The sequence below is a fragment of the Thunnus albacares genome, chromosome 8 (genome assembly GCF_914725855.1).
Source record: "Thunnus albacares chromosome 8, fThuAlb1.1, whole genome shotgun sequence".
Lineage (NCBI taxonomy): Eukaryota > Metazoa > Chordata > Actinopteri > Scombriformes > Scombridae > Thunnus > Thunnus albacares.
The window spans coordinates 28,507,797-28,525,156 of record NC_058113.1 but is presented as its reverse complement, the minus strand read 5'-3'; the positions used below and the strand labels follow the sequence as shown (position 1 = coordinate 28,525,156).

Sequence of the window (17,360 nt, the reverse complement as noted above, 5' to 3'; positions counted from 1 at the left end):
CAAATCTCATGAAAAGTCCAAAACCAGCAATATGTTAGTCCATCAGGAGTTAATTGTGCATTTGTTGGGGACTATTTTCAGCTGTGAATTAATGAATGTGGTGACAGAAATAGTTCCAGTGATAGAAATGAAGGAACATTTGAAATGGAGCTTTATGGCACAGAGGAATAAGATATATCTTTGGATACACAGAAAATATTTGTTAGTCAGATCAATTCATTGTTGGTTTTGGTCTTTTCATGGGATTTGTTGATGATATAAAATAAAAAAAATAGAATACTGCAGATGTAGGTAGGTGGAAGAATCATGAAATAAGTCACTTTAAAGGTGCAGTGTGTAGAATTTAGTGGCATCTAGCAGGACAGACTTGGCAGAAAATGAATATAATATCCATACGTACGTTTTAATTAGTGTATAATCACCTGAAAATAAGAATTTTGTGTTTTTGTTACCTTAGAATGAGCCCTTTATATCCACATAGGGAGCGGGTCCTCTTCCACAGAGCCCACCATGTTTCTACAGTAGCCCAGAACGGACAAACCAAACACCAGCTATACAGAGGGCCTTTCATGTTTTTTGCAAGTTTCACGGCCACTGTAGGTTCTCCTGCACGCTTGGAAGGGGAAGGGGATGGGAGGGGTATTCAGTTGGTTGCATTCTGCAACGTCACCACTAGATGCCACTATATCCTACACACTGGTCCTTTAAAGAATAACTGAACACCCTTAAAACACCAAAGTGAATAAAGTAAATGTTGCTCAGTCTGCTCTGACAGTAACCAGTAAATTTATTTAAGCAGCCTGTTCATTAATCTTACAAATTAAGATTAATTTAATGCACTAAATTCAGAGGTTTTTCATTTAGATTAAAAGTTAATGTGTGTTTGTGTAAATTACAGGATGACTACAGCATTTTTAAGCTTTCAGTTTTTTTGTTTGTTTTTTTTTTTATAAATGGGGCACCCCACCGATTTTAAGTCATGATTAGTACTAAAACAGCTCTATAATGTCTTCTCCAACTGAATACCCAGAACCTATGGTGGCCGTGAACCTTGCGAAAATCGCAAAAGGCCCACTCTAGAGCCAGTGTTTGGTTTGTCCGTTCTGGGCTACTGTAGAAACATGGCAGTGCAATATGGCGGCCTATGTAGATATAAAGGGCTCATTCTATGGTAATGAAAACGCTATTCTTATTTTCAGGTGATTATACACTAATTAAAACATATTTATGTGTATTATATTCCATTTCTGTGACGTCTGTTCCACCTGATGCCACTAAATTCTTCACACTGCACCTTTAAGGAAATGCAACAGTATTACACTCAATGCTGGAGTGCTCTTTTAGATGATGTTTGTTTAACGGCCTAAAAACAAATGCACAGTATAATTTTTTCCAGCTCAAACTGATTCAACTGGGATCCTGCTTTGAAATGTTTTGTACATGTCTGCAGCCATGTCTGGTAAATGTATTGAAAATCTAAAGACTTACAACTTTAAAAAAGGTGAGAATCTGCAGTTATGGCAAGTTTTTTTGTGTTTACAGCATGTAAAGATAAAAAAAAAAAAGCCACTGCAGCTGACTGCCACTAGATGTCAGCCCCTGACGACGTTAAAAGAAAAGTTGCCTCTCAAAAGTCTATAATGTGGACCTCCTTCTCTGCTCCCCCTTCCTCACTCCCTCACTCTATCTCTCTCAATCCCTCCCCCCTGTCTCCCGTCTTTCTCTATACTCCCCCCCCCTCTTCTATCTCTCTCTTTGTGTGTATGTGTGTGTGTGTGTGTGAACCTCAAAGCGTGCTGTATAAAACATCCCTCCACACTGACACTCAGATGTACAAACACCTCCGTTCTCACCACCAGACACCTCCAGACCCCCGCATCAGAAACCACTCCAGTAGACACTTGAACCGTTTTAAACAGCATCAGACATCTCTGACCCTCCTGAATGAGCCTGAGAAGATTCATCTCTGCTCTCTCGCCTCAGGACCGCCTTCCTCACTCTTTATTTCTCCTCAAGTTCGGCAGCTGATACCGGCTCAGTCAGGAGGAGATATTTTGCGGCTCATCAGAGGCTGAGAAGATCAAGGACAGGTTGACATGAGGGGAGACGCTCCACACGGAGGCATGAGGACCACATGTCTGTTGGCTGCCGCTCTCTTGCTGCTGTCGTTCATCTCTCTGGTGAGTTAAATGTCATTTTGATTTGACCTTTAGTTATTTTATGTCTCTACAATTTCTGTGATAACTGTGTGCGCTCTTCTAATAGCGAGGATATTCAGGAATGTTCGCAAAAGGGACATTTTTGACAAGTGAGTTTCAGGTAGTGGGAGGACAAAGAGGACCTCACAGAGTAAAAACAAGCAGAATTTATCCCTGTAAGATCATGTTAAGCCACAGTCTGATAATGTGAAAGTCTAGAAAATATTTAGCAGAATATAATTAAGCTGTTTTCCTCTTTTTCTCAAGGCATCTTACCTGTATTACAGCAGAGTTAAGGGCATGTTTTTAAATAGTTTTCCTTAAATCTGTTGCCTGAGATGATAAATTTAACATCTCGAAACCAGATCCATGCATCGCTTCGTTAATTAACCGATGTCAGTGTCAACACAAGCTCTCCAAATCCAAATCTGCATCTTGACAAATCCACCCGCTGGATATTTCCTGCTCAGCACTATCCATTCAATCCTGCCTGTGCATTTTTACCCTCCTTTTCTCCCACTTACAGATGCGGTTCAATAAGAATATATTTGACAGTACGGCGGAGAACAGCCTGAGCCCATTATGACAAACATACCAGAATGCTACTAACTCAATGCCTTGACAGTTTGTGACAACCCAATTCCTTTAATCCTCGGAGAGACAGTAACCCCTCACCCACTGATAAATCTGTCAACAAAGCAATCAAAGCAGAACAGGCGCCACTCCTCTCTCCAACAAAAATTCCATAAACTTAATCCCCACAAACTTGACTGGCCTTAAAAAGCTCCCGTGGTGTTATCTGTGTTTAATTTGCATAGTGATGGAAAGAAGTCAATTACTATTAATTATTCTCTACAACTTAATACCCATTATCGAATTGAATTCACCGTCTTGAAAACCATAAACTCAATTTCACAGCTGACTAAGCGCACTAATCATTTCACCCCCCTATCCCCTCGCCCCCCCACCCCCTTTTTTTAAATTTTTTTTTATTTTACAGAGCCTTTTTTTATTATTATTTGAATGAACACAAGGATTCTTCGATTTCAGGAGCAATAACATTAATTAACATGGATTCTCCTATTGTCACAATATCAAGACAAACATTAATCATTAAGTATGTGAGTTATATGTACAATAGCGTTATGGCAGGACTGGCTGATCTCATAGCATCACTTGATGGGAGTGTGTGTTTTTTTTTTTTTTTTTTTTTCCAGACTGGGCTGCCAAATTGCTTCGCTATGCTTTAATGGGATGATCATAATTGTTTCGTACTCGGTGCATCCTAAGCTTTCGCCTGCAGCTCCTTCAACAGATTGACAGACCCATGGGAACCTCACAAACTTATTTTGGCCGCCTTTGAACCAAGTCGTGTGTGAAATAATATGATTATGCATTTTTCCTCTGGGTAAGTTGGAAAACTGGTGGCTAGGTTCCCCCCCCCCCCCCCCCCCCCCCCCCCCTCCACTCTCTTTCTTCCTCCTCCTCCTCCTTCTTCTTCTTCTTCAAACTGCCCCACTCTAATATCCCGCAGTCTGTCCGCGTACAGTATTTATCCTCCTCAGAAGTCATGGTAATAATTGTGCCCCGGCCTCTTAAAGCAGTGCTGCAGTGATAGGACTCGGCTCCATCCACAGCTGCCTGTGATGTCTTGACACACTTTGTGATTTGTCATCATCTCTGACCCCCCTCAGGTATCACTTTGATATCACCGGGAGAATATAGACCTAAACTCTTAGTGGGCGTCAAAATGCCCTTAGTTGAATCCATCAACTCGACTACAGGGGGACCTCACAAGGCGAGACGAGTTAAATTCACAGTAAATGACTATGACGATAATCATATCCCAAGTGCCCACATGGAAAATACTCTAAAAGACGGCATCAACAGACTAAGGACTCTTAAACTACCTTCCTGTCTAGAGGAACATTTTAGTCAAACACAGAAAAGTGGCTTTATGCATCAAAGATGAGAATTCATAAACTGTTATATTTTGAAAGCCTTGAACTGTTCAAAGCTTTGTGAATCATACATGCTGTCTGGAAGTGTAGCCACAGGTTAGAATGACTGTTTCATACCCGAAAGGTCACAGGTTTGATGTCAAGCCACATGTCCTTGAGCCAAACTCTAGCTCCCCTTCGCTTTAAACATCTCTGGACCAAAATTTTAAGAAGTAAATAAATCTGCACAATTCCTTTTCCAACTTTCGCAGTGTGGTTTTTACTCACAAAAAAAACTACAACTCTATTAATTTCTCCACGTTGAAGCCAGAACTCTGAACACACACCATCCAATCAAGATTGTAAAGTGGCAGCCCAAATCTGCCATCACCTCGGCGGCTCTCCATTCTAACTCCGTTAAACTAGAAACTGTCGCACTCACAAATCCTCCCCACACACACAGCGGTCGCAGCAGCCGCAGCATTCAGGTAAATGAAAACTGACACACACTTTCATTCTTCCTCGTAAGGTTTTGTGTACAGCCCACCGCAGAGTCATCTGGCTTCTCCGGTGGTTCTATTAAAGGTAGAATTTGTTGGCTGTTCGAGGGTCCAGCCCATAGAATATCCTCCGAGCTCCCGAGGGAAGCCGGGGGGTTGTTTATCTTCCTGTTCCAAAGAGCGGACGCCTGCGCCTTATCACAGCCTCGCCGAGAGTAGATAGCATTTAGGTTTGTCCAACAACCTGCATATATGCTGCATCTGGCAATCTGAGAGTCGTTTCCTAAAGGACTTCTGCACGCCGATGCGGTTTGTGTTATCTTGTCGAGGGATTCTGCCTCATACACCGAACCTGGGAATAATATTAACAGACAGTTAAATGGGGTTTGGAGGGCGGGAGACTCCTGCATAACAAACTGCAGGTTAAAAAAAAGTTAGAAAAACTCTGAGCCGCGAAATGAAAGCTTCCACATATGATTGGGAGATACATTCAAATATCTTTCGCTCAAAACACTATATTTAATATATGATGCGTATAAAAAGGCTTTGGCCAGTATGGCTTCCTGTAAATTGGTGTGATGTCAGTATTTCTGTATAAAAGAGACCCTACCAGGCAACAAAAAGGTGCTTTTGTTTGAATTATGGGAGATATAATGACACTAAGGACAAAAAAACTTCTTTTTTCTTCAACTTTGTCTCATGAGTCCACAAACTTTATGGAAGTGCAACACTAAACCACTGGAGTAGCTGTTTAAAGCTACTGATAATATATTTTACTTTTATGTAATATCTTTAAATTTTGAGCTAAAGTTTTGACACAATAATTTTACTTGTCTGGGTGTGACTAATGCTCTGATTTAACATTAAAACTCTGTTGAGACTCCAAGTAATGAAATTATGCCGGGAACAGCAGCTCTTTAAAAAAAACTGCTTCGTTTGCATGTTTAAACTTCTTAAACTACCGTAAAAGTCGTGTAAACTTTACATTTTTGCTGTTAATTTTCAAATGCAGGTTACACAGTGACGTGCAGCCATTAGTTTCCATTCATTTTTGTGCAGTCTGGGAATCTATGAGCTCTTTTAATCCAAAATTCTATTTCCTGATTGACAACAAATCTCATGAAAGTCGTTTTTTAATGCTTTCTGACTTGCCTACCCTCACTGCGCCACAAGCCCACTGGTTCCCACTGAAGATGTAAATCTTTAAAAAAACAGGCTGTGAATATTTAATTTCATATTTTTAAAAAAAAAAAGTGAAATAATTTTCTAACAGCAGGGCACTTTAGCTTTTAGCAGAAGTTACTCAAACAGGAGTAAATAGTACATTTGTTGAGGGACTATTTTCAGCTGTGGATTAATACACTTTTGTTGCAGTGGTGAGTATTTACAGCAGCGGGACGGCGTGTGTGGGATGAGATGTGCAACAGTGTGGCTCACTGATGTGTTTTTAATAGTTTTTTTTAAAATAAGCTAAAATAGAATAAGACAGTTGCCATGTAAGATATGAATCAGAAGCCTCAAATTTGATTTTAAAAAAAGGCAGCAACAAACAGAAAATTCTTCAGCTGTGATTTAAAAGAATTGAGAGTTGCAGCAGACCTGCAGGTTTCTGGGAGTTTGTTCCAGATATGTGGAGCATTAAAAACCGAACGCTGCTCCTTCATGTTTTTAACACAACAAAGCAGCTTTACAGCACAGAGGAATAAGATATATCAGGCTCCGGATACACAGATAATACTTGTTAGTAGGATCATTGTTTGTATTGTTTTGGTGTTTTCATGGGATTTGTTGACAATAAGAAAAATAAAGAATATCCCCAGACTTCCTTCAGTCTGTTAATTATACAGCAGTGAATGGATACCCAGAAACACAGCAGCATGGTGCAGATAAACACACTGTTTGTTTGTTTGTTTTTTATTTTTCTATGTGGTAAGTTTTCATGATAGCTAATCATCTCCATCTTGGATTCATTATTAGGTTTATTATTTATCTATTTATTGGATTCATTGAAGTCTCTCTCAGGAGTGAACATGTTTCCTTGTTGTTATTATTAATTCTGTTAGTTTGTGATTCTTTTTTGCCATTCAAAGCATTTTAGGGAATTTTCTTTTTTCTGTATTCACTATTTTTTATATTTTTGTGTGTAGAAGATTCTTTCATTATAAATATTGGGATGAATAACACTGTTCTGATTGGTCAAGTCTGGAAGTAGAATGACTCCTAATCATTCAGATCACAACAGCCTGAATGATGGTTGTTTTAACGTTATGATACTACGTGGTGTTTACTTGACAATGTCTCAGATCTAAACAATGTTCTGTTAAATTTTATTTATTGGGAGCAATCAGTACACATTGCAGATGTTTTGTCTGTCTTTTACATTACAGATATTATTACCATTTTGTCTGTATGATTAGCAGGAATATGTACTGTTACTGTCCTCTGCAGCAGTAGTTTCCAACCTGTGAGTCGTCCGATGGGTCACAAGTTACATTTTAGAGGATTAATAGGATTGTAAAAACAAAAAAGTTCTGTTTTGCTCCAGAAGTTACATTCATTTCTTCAGATTTTTTCTCTAATCTGTGCTTCTATCTGGTGAAATACTGAATAATTTCTGTTTCTGGTCACTAAAAAATATTAAAAAGAATCAATCTGAGATGTTTAAATGAGAAAAACAGTCTTTGGTTGAGCTGTTCAGAATTCATAGATGAACAATAAGCAACCAGTGATGACCAGCTGCAAACCAAACAGCTTTAAAGCATGATAACCCACAACATCTACTGAAATCACTATAATACATATAATAGTAAAATTCACCACAATTAAATAAAGGCAATTAAGTACAAAATAAATTTCACCTTTAGCTGAGGGCTTATATTGTCTGACCCTTATTTGATATTTAATAAAACCCGATATTGACAAACCAATATCTGTTAAGACCAAAGTTATCAAAGTGTGACTGTTGACCTTTACGCTACCATGTTGTTGTTTTTTTCTCTGTCCTTTATCCAACAGCACTCTCCCTGTTTTCTCTCTGCAGTATCTCTTTCAGGCACATTCATGTATCTCTCTCACACACACACACACACACACACTCTGTTCGTGCCTCGCTTGCATGTTTTTTGAAGCCGGCGAGAGGTAAATCTTGGCCCTCCGAGTGTTGGTGCAGTCAGCTGGGGTGTTCTGGATATAAACGTTGCTTTAGTCAGGACTGCCTCTGATCTGCCTAATCTCCCCGGGCTGGATTACAGGTTGGGCTCTAATCCGTGAAGTGGAGTCTCTGTGAATGTGCCTGTGAGTGCTCTAATCCAGAGACTGTCAGGTGCTTTAGATGAAAGCTAATTGCATGTCACAGTTTAACGCCGGTGACAACAGAGCGAGCTTCCACAACAAGGAGTTAGGTCTGATGATGACTGGGCACGCGCTTCAGATGTGCTGTGTAATTTTTGTGTTTGATAATCTCAGGGGGAGGAAGAAAAGTGAAGAAATCCCTTCCAAAAAAAAAAAAAAATGAGACTCTGGTGACACTTTTCTCTTACAAAATTATTCATGAAGTTGCACAAAATTTTCAAAAACATACTGAAGGCATCTAAAGTTCCTGCTTGATAAAAATGATAAAACTTTAAACATTTGACTCCTAAACCTGCTCGGATTTGTATTGTTTAGGAAATATTCGCACATTAAAAATGTTATATCCACACATATACTGTCAGTTATTAGCCTGACAGTCACTTAAACCAGCTCAAAGCAGTTTCCTAATATCCCCTTTTATCTGATTTCTGGACTCTGTTGAGGCTAAAACCCAGTTACTGAGAAGCATAAGTAATTACCGCGCTACGAAAAAATGATATTCCATTCGATCATTAGAGACCTCGCTCTTTAACGACTCAGAATAGAAATATTCATGAAAAATAAAACGGGGGGTTTACGATTTGGATTACGGGTCAAAGGTCATTTAGAGAGGAATATATATTCAGTCGCGATTATTGCAAACATGTGAAACGTTTAAACCCACCAGGGATCAAGTTTTACAAATCCATTTAACCAAATCCTATACATGTAATTGGAAAGAATAATAATCTGATGTTTAAATGTTTCTGCACGACCTTATAATCTAACATACAATGTGTGTAGAAACCTTCCTGTTCTGTCAGTGACAATTAACTTCAGTTAGCTGCTGTGTTTTCCTATAAATGTATGTTCATTTGTACTATAACAACCTTCAAAATGAACAACTGACACAAGATGAAACATGAACATTAAACCCAAGAATGAAGACTGAACTATAACGTTATAATCGACTTTATCGCTGCTCAGCTGACAGTCTATAAGATACTATTTCACTGAACTTTTACATCCTAAGGAGGTTTATGTTAGACTATAATGGTGCCAATAAATCCTGAACAGGAAGCCTCCCTTATCCTCGTACTGGATTTATCTTTTTACGATACATCACCAGTGAGGCAACATAACAGACTTTTGTTTCCAGCAATGGAAGACAAAAGGAGATGTTCATTAATACGGTTTAACTGCCCCGCTGCGTAAGGAAACGACCTGACTGCTGGAATTCATATTTCTACAAACATTCTGCTCTGACGATCTTGCAGCTTTTTTTTTTTTTTTCCTCCTTTATGAAACCAACTTGGCTGCAAAGACGGAATTTTTTTCCGTGTTTGAAAAGCTTCGGCGTATCATGTCTCATTCAGAAAAAAAAAAAAAAAGCTCAGGCTAGAAAGATGTAACAGCTAAGCCAACGTCTCCACAATGCCACTAACGGTTTGTTCTCATCAGGTCATTCATCATCGGGCTCTCTTCAAAAACAACTGGAGGCCATCTTTTCAAACTCCTCCACTCTGAAGTCAAGTGCATAAAATGAACGTGCGCTTTAGAGAGAGATCACAACCGCTGCAACAGTTTACTCAGTCAGAGCTCCACACACACACACACACACACACACACACACACACCGGGGCGTACTGTACTACAATGTCATTCAGAGAACTTTCTGAATGAGAGAAGACCTTATTTTCAGGAGTATTGATCGCGAGGTGAAGGTACGAAATGTAAACGATTCGACCAGATAGATCTGCTGTCACATTCCTCGGCCGGGGTTTGGACATCACTGTCACGGGCCTCTGTGGGGTGCACGGGGAATCTTCGCTCTCTCATCTGTGTGATTGTTAGAGGAGAGACACAGAATGAATCATCAATCATCCATTCAGGGCACATTCAGCAGGTAATAGTCTGCTGTTGCATCACGTCTGCACCCGAGAAGCGCTTCATTCATCTCGACGTATGGCAGGAATACCCTTAATCTTGATTAGGACGACTCGCACAAGACGTTTCGCACGCTGTAAGAGTTGATTACAGCATTAACACCTTTTGTTGAAGGTGCTGACATGCTTGTAGATGTATTATTAGGATGTAAACAGATTTCAACCAGGAGGCCACAACTAACCATATCATAAGGCTGAAGGTTGATACTGGACAAAAATCCAGATTATTGTTCAACGAAAACATTTTTTAAATGATTTATTTTCTACAGTATTCTTGCACTGCAACCACAGCAGTAAGATTAAGTTGAGGGAAAGATCAAAGAAAGAATAAAAAATCTAGGACAAAAAGGCCAACATTAATAATTAGACTGCTACAAGACACAACTCCCATTTCTTGCATGAAAGTCGGACATGCTGCATCCACCACCTGAGGCCACATAAAACTCTGAGTAGATTCAGGACTAAAGCTGTGTGTGTATGCACAAAGCCAGAAATATGCATACGCACTCTTTTTGTCAGATTAATAAAGCTGTTCCACAGTTCTGTTTTATGCATCTCAGTCATTGAGGAACTGGCTGCATGAGCCTCGTTTCCACTCCCACAGTTAGCCATAAATGGATGAAGACCAACTCTGAACCAGCCGTTTTCATATCAATTCACCACCTGCTCCACCAGTCTGTACACCTGTCAGTGAAACAAGCAGGAAAGAAGAAGTGCAGTTTCAACGATTGTGTTGCAGAACAGCTGTCATTACACACGACCACAGCTGTGTGGTTCTTTATACCGTCCATATCATTAATTCATCACATAGACTGTAAACCATCACTGGCAGTGATATCTCAGAAATGTATTCACTGATTAGTTTGTACCTTTATCTATAACCGACCTCACAAAGTGTGTCATGGCAAAGGATAGAATAAAAAGAATAGTAACAGCAAAATGAAATGTTGACTCCTATGTAAATTAAAAGAATTTTAAAATTAATCACACAAAATCACACCTTAATAAATGTGCCTTTGATTGGCATTTTAAAAATCATCAGTGCAACTGGTTATCAAGCTAAGCAATGTTTTACTAGAAGATTCTGTCTGTCAGCTTATATTTCATCTCCACCTCATCCCATCACCCTCAGATCACTTTAGAAAAACATGTGGACGTCTGGTCTAAAGAGATGTGTGAGATGCACACATTCTGCTTTTTATAAATACCAGTTTGTGTGCAGGAAACGGTGTATGCATTGGTTTTTGTGTGCACACACGTGACCCCTGATGTCCACACGTTCAGTAAAGACCGCATTGATTCCTGTGTTGGAACTAAACGTTGGTAATGGACATAGTAATTCTTAAGGTGTGAAATTAAAAGTAATTCGAAGGGCCACCCTGCTGGTCCACCGAGCCTGCACAGTCCTCTAGTTTTGTAGAGGATTCAATCCTTCATGTAGAGAAATTTGTGTTAATACAGAAAATGCTTTTGATATAGATCCCAAACATTTCTGTCTAACAAGATTTTCTGACATTTAGAATTTTTTGTTTGTTTTTTCATCATTCCTCAAACAAATTTCACCTGATTTTCCCCAAATTTGGCACACAAAATCGTTGTTTATTGTAAAATTGTAAACATTGTAAAATTGTATGACCCTCATAAAATACAGTTTTCCTATAATGTCACATATAATGTCTTGCCAAATTCTTGGAGCAATGGTCTATTTGAGATAAACTGCCATAATTTCTTGTGGTTGCAACAAGAGTTTGACGTCACATTCACGTACCAATTGCTAACTGTTGGTATGTTAACTGGCGTTACACGATGATACATTTAAATCAACAAGTCCAAATTCAACAATATGTTGTTTATAAGTTCCCTCCACATAGAAGCATTTTCTGATCTGACGCCCCATCTCGGCAGGACAACATAGTTTGTCAGCACCTTCCAAAACTGTTACAAATCACTGTTGGAAACATAGAGGTGTTTATTAGCTATGGCGAAGGTTTGATTGGGTTTAGGCACATAAACGACTTGGTCAGGGAAAGATTGTGGTTTAGGTTATGAAACTGACTTTGTTAAGATTAGATGACCTTCGTCATCATAGTCAAAATAACAACCATTTGATTAAAGTTAGAGGATGATTGTCGTCATCGTTCGCCAATGTTTTGTTTACTCACCCATCTACTCTGACCTCCTCCCTGCGGACTTTGTGGCTTTTTGACAATATCAAACTATTTCCTCCAAAATTCCTCTAGCCACTTCATGGCTTTGTCACTTGAACGTAAGCATATGTTGTTTTAGGGCATTTTCTAAAATGACTGTTGTTGTTTTTCTTTGAGGATCTAATTTAAAAGGGCATAACTAAATGCTCATGAGTCTTACTCACTTGAAATTTGGCACCTTTATAACAAGCTGTAATATTTCCTGACAGAATTTGTCTTTGGTCCAAAACTCAAGGTCACCATCGGCCAAACTGTATGAATTTGTGTCACCACTTGTACTTTGATGCAGCTCTGGATCCAGAGGATTGAGAGAGAATTGTGCAGCCTTGTTGGCGTTGTGAGCTCTCTTAGTGGTTTCCAATTGAAATTCTACCCAACAGTGATTTTTGCTTGTTTGTTTGTGTTTCCAGGTTTCCAGCGCTGATTCACCAAGTTCAGGAAATTCAGACTTGAGAGAGAGCTCGAAATCCAAAGTGAAGACTTACTGGACCGAGAGCAGCAAGGCCTTCTCCATCAGTCGTCTCCTGTCCCAGTCCCTTTACGGCAAAGAGAACTTCACCTCTCTGGATCTGAACTATGATGAGGCGGACCCGTTCTCTAAACAGGAGCAGTGGAACTGGCTTTACAACGCCTCAAACCCCCGCGACCCTCGATCCAGGACGAAAAGGAGGCCCATCGTCAAGACCGGCAAGTTCAAGAAGATGTTCGGTTGGGGCGACTTCCATTCCAACATCAAGACGGTGAAGCTGAACCTTCTCATCACCGGCAAAATCGTGGATCACGGAAACGGGACCTTTAGCGTCTACTTCCGCCACAACTCGACCGGTCAGGGCAACGTATCCGTGGGGCTCGTTCCGCCGACCAAGGCTGTGGAGTTCCAGGTCCACCAGCCGCACCAGCAGTACCACCACCATCACCAGCAGCAGCAGCAGCAGCAACAGACGGCTCTGGAGACCAAGGACACCAAGCTGTTCAACTGCAGGGTGGAGTACGAGAAGGTGGAGAAGGGCACCAGGAACTCACTGTGTGCCCACGACCCCTCCCAGAGCTGCCCCCAGGAGCAGACCCAGAGTCACGTGTCCTGGCTGTGCTCCAAGCCCTTCAAAGTCATCTGCATCTTCATCACCTTCTACAGCACCGACTACAAGCTGGTGCAGAAAGTGTGTCCAGATTACAACTACCACAGTGACACCCCTTACCTCCCCACCGGGTGATCACCTGACTGGATGACGGGAAGAAAAAAGAAAAAAAAAAAAAAGATGCAGAGACAGGCCGTTGCGCCCTGAGCGACGTCAAATTATTTGAATGAAAATGGAGTCCAAACACTTGAAACTTGAGATGTTGACAGGCATTATTACAGCTAACATATCCTTGTCGCAAGACTGATATTGCTCCAATGAACAGACCTACCCCAAGGTCATTATGAGAGCATTTAGGGAAGCATTTATAGGCTTGCAATACTCATATTATATGCATAGCTGCTTACATTGAAAGGAAATTCTCAAGCCAACTATAAAAATATGCTGATTGTATTTATGTAAATATTGTGGATTCCACACAAAGACCAGAAAACAATTTTATTAATGTTTTCTCCTGCTAATTTAGTTGTTTATGTCGATAATGTATTTCCGTCTCAATCATGCTTTCTGTCTTTTCCAATCAGTCTCTGGTAATCATTGCAAACACGTAAATGTCAATGCAAATAAGAAGAATCTGTCAGTATGCATTAGAGGGCATAATGGGAAAAAGCAAACATATTTTGAATGGTGTTGTTTTCTGCAGTGCGATTGTTAGAGTCAATATACCTCTCTGATATTGTTGTTGGAATCTCGTCCATGTCCATGCATGAACCGAATGTGGTAAACAACTGAAAAACATCCATCTATATTTTCATGTTATTGCAGCTGTCAGAAATAATCTTCACTGAGTCATGATTGTTACAGGAGAAAAAGAGGAAGAAGAAGAAAAAAAACAAAAAAAAACAACTTCTATTTTAATTCTGCGTTATGTGTTTAGCGGTTTTAAGGGCATAGATGGCGCACGGAAAAAAAAGACACCAATGGAGGGCTCCCGTCAAATCAGACAAAAGCAAGTAAATGTTGCAATAAATAAATAAAACTTGCAGAAGACACACAAGATGACAGGGATACAGAAGATCATTTTCTGCACTGCTTTAAAAAAAAACAAAAAAAAAACATAACTGTGCCCTAATTCTGCTGTGTTCTCAGTCCTGCATTTCCATTTTAGACACTTAAGACGTGGCTCTTATGTTTGTGACATAAAACAAGTCCGGTATAATAAATTTCATCTTCTGTATCACTAACATGACAAGCAACCTGTTGTTAGGAGTGTCAGAGCCACAGTGCCCCCGCAGTATCCAAAAATATCTGTACACAGTAGGGTTTAGCATCTATATAGAAAAAAAAAAAAAACAAGTGTCTGAAAGTGTTTAAAAATAGATATTAGAACAAGCTGAAAAGGAAAACATGGAGGTGTTAGAGAAGATAATATGAAGTTCGTTTAACAAAGGTTGAAACAGAACAGATATTGTGTTAAAATGTGAGATGTGGTAAAAAAAAAAAAAAGATAAAAAAAGAAAAAGTGGTTTCTTGCTGCAGAGGAGACAGAGGAGACATACATTAAACAGCAGGTGCTAATCACACATTCCACCTATCAAACGTTTGCACCACTGGTTATCAAAAAGGCAAATTCTAGATGAGACTAACGCTGGCTGTTAATGATATTGGATGTTCCAATTGGCTATTAAACCTTCATTACATAAATTGGGAGCCAGTGGCTCCACGTGAAGCATTAAGAGAAAATGAACACAGTGTAAGTGGGAGCTCTGCAGAGTCAACATCAGAGAAAGAACAAATTAAAGTGCCGATAGAAAACCTGTAAAAAAGTACAAATGTGCACCTAGGGGCGCAATCACTGCTGTCTATTTAAATTCAGTGCTCTTTCATAGTGTACACTATGGTATACGCAACACAGTAACTGCTAATCGCAGCCTGGACGGCGTCCAATATGCCAACATGGGGTGTATTTTTCTGACAAGGCAGGCCAAAGAATAGGGGGTCTGCCTGTGGGATGAGTGAGCATAAAGAGGAATTTATGATGTGGAGGAACAAGGCTGGCAGAAATCACTGGAAGCACCTGACTCGTAAATTGAGAGCATGTTTCTGTCACCGAGAAGAAGGAATGACTAATGTCTCAGATTGCTGTTTGGGCCAGTTCTTTCATCTCAATAAAGTGACTCTGATATCTCTCCACCCCTACCCAAAATGTGCCAGGGACAGTTTGTTCAGCTTCAAAGAATTAAAAGGCAGCACTTTGCCGAGACAATGCGACCTCATTATGCACATAATCTTACAAGTGTAAACAGTCTGGCACAAAAAAAAAGTGTTTGGTGTGAAAGCTGCTGAGAGATGGATCTGTTCCCTGACTGATGTCGTCTGAGGGTAAATACAATATACGTGTTGTGTTTAAGGCGGAATTATTAATGACAATAATAATAATAATGACAAAATTAACTGCACTAACTGTGTGTGATGTACGAGGTGTCGACGAACGCAGAGAATCGTTGACCGACTTGTGTGTCTTTCAGCTTTTTGTTCTGATTTTAGGGTCTGCACTGTTTTTATTTTGGTTTACCCTCGCTGCCCTGAGCGTCACCTCCAGTGGCAGAAAAGCTCTAAAAAAAACGACAGACGGAGACAGATTGACTAGCTGGTGAACACAGTGAAGCATTTAGTAGCTAAAGAGCCAAATATTTTTTCTCAGGAGTTGCTGGAGATCAAAAGGGAGTAAACATTGGACTCACATTATGTAAGTCCAATATTTTCTCCAGAAAAACAACTCCAAATGTTGCTGAAGTAGAAATGTAGTGTAGTGATCAACTTTATAAAGGTGAAAACATGTCAATGTTGTGTTCACAGCTTGTTCTGTTGCCTCCAAGTTGTTAAACAAATCAATTAATGCAGGTTTAAGATGAAAAATGAGCATTTTTTGTTTGATAGTCATTGCAAATATCAAGCTGTTTTACGTCTGTGTTTAATAACTTTACTGATTTAAAACAAATCTTAGCACCTGGAGATATTAATAAGTTTGATTTAATTGTTTGGTCGGGTGTTAAGAGAGTATTAAAACACCTGCAATCATTTTGGGAGTGACAGCAGCTTCCAATTTTTGTATTTTGCCTTTTAGCGGTAGGGCTAACCTTTTGTTAACTATCAGATCGACTCAGTGAAGTGATTAAACGGAGAGGAAAGTAAGGAACAAAAGTAGCGTCGTATAATTAAAAACCATCTCACGTAGGAAATAGAGCTTTTCAGAAATTTAATTCAAACCAATCTCAAATATCTAATAACTTAAATTTCTTGGAGACTAATTTGCACAATTGTGAAAAGGTCAGATTCATAAAAACTCTGCTTCAAAAACCAACATTTCTTAAAATTATGTTAATTTCAAAGCACAGATTTTTACCCGGCAGCAAGAAAAACTGGGTGTTTCCTTGGAGAAACTGTCCGTTTATGGAGCTCTATGTGTGTATGAATGAAACCGACAGTATTACAACCCGCCAGCGTTTGGGCGTCTAAGTTATCTTTGGGCCCAGATCTTCTCCCTCGGTTCAGTTGTCCTGGGCCGGAGCCATCCATGCCTGCCGTCTATCCCCAACTCGCCCACAATCCCTGATTAATGTGGTCTGGGCGGGAGCTGTCAGAAATGGCAGAGAGAATCATGGGATTTCTCCTTCAGAGTCCCAATGACACCCAGCAGCTGCAGGAGTAAACAGATGACTAACCACTGGCCTTTTGGCAGCCTGTGGAGATTCACACGGAGGGAGGGCTGCGAACATTGCTTTGACATTTAGGTGGATTAGAAAGTTCTTGGGTTCTGCTCTCGTGGTGTCAGAGGTGGTTGGCATAGTAATTATTTGCATCTTGGTTTTCTTCCGCTTGACCCCCAACCGCAGTAAAAAAATGTAGAGCTTCGTCCCCCCCCCCCCCCCCCCCCCCCCCCCCACTTACAGATGTTTGTTCAAAAGCTCAGTTTAAAAAGTGTAAAAGATCCTTATGTGCTTCATTTATAAGCAAATCACATTTTGTTAGCGCTATCGCAGAACAAATAATAGACGTCTTCTTAAAAAAAAAAACAACCAATTGTCATTTCTGATCATGTCCTGCTGCAGAATTCATTTCAAATCTGGGGCCGACGCTGTCCTGGGGCACAGTTTTGT

The 17,360-nt window shown here is 39.9% G+C and overlaps 1 protein-coding gene across 1 annotated transcript; it reads left to right on the top strand.

Moving 5' to 3' along the window:
- The first annotated feature begins 1,703 nt into the window (after positions 1-1,703).
- Positions 1,704-17,360, top strand: LOC122986692 (neurexophilin-1). The gene is made up of 2 exons (XM_044358000.1): positions 1,704-2,180; positions 12,532-17,360. The coding sequence occupies exons 1-2, from the start codon at positions 2,097-2,099 to the stop codon at positions 13,333-13,335; spliced, it is 888 nt and encodes a 295-aa protein (XP_044213935.1). The 5' UTR covers positions 1,704-2,096; the 3' UTR covers positions 13,336-17,360.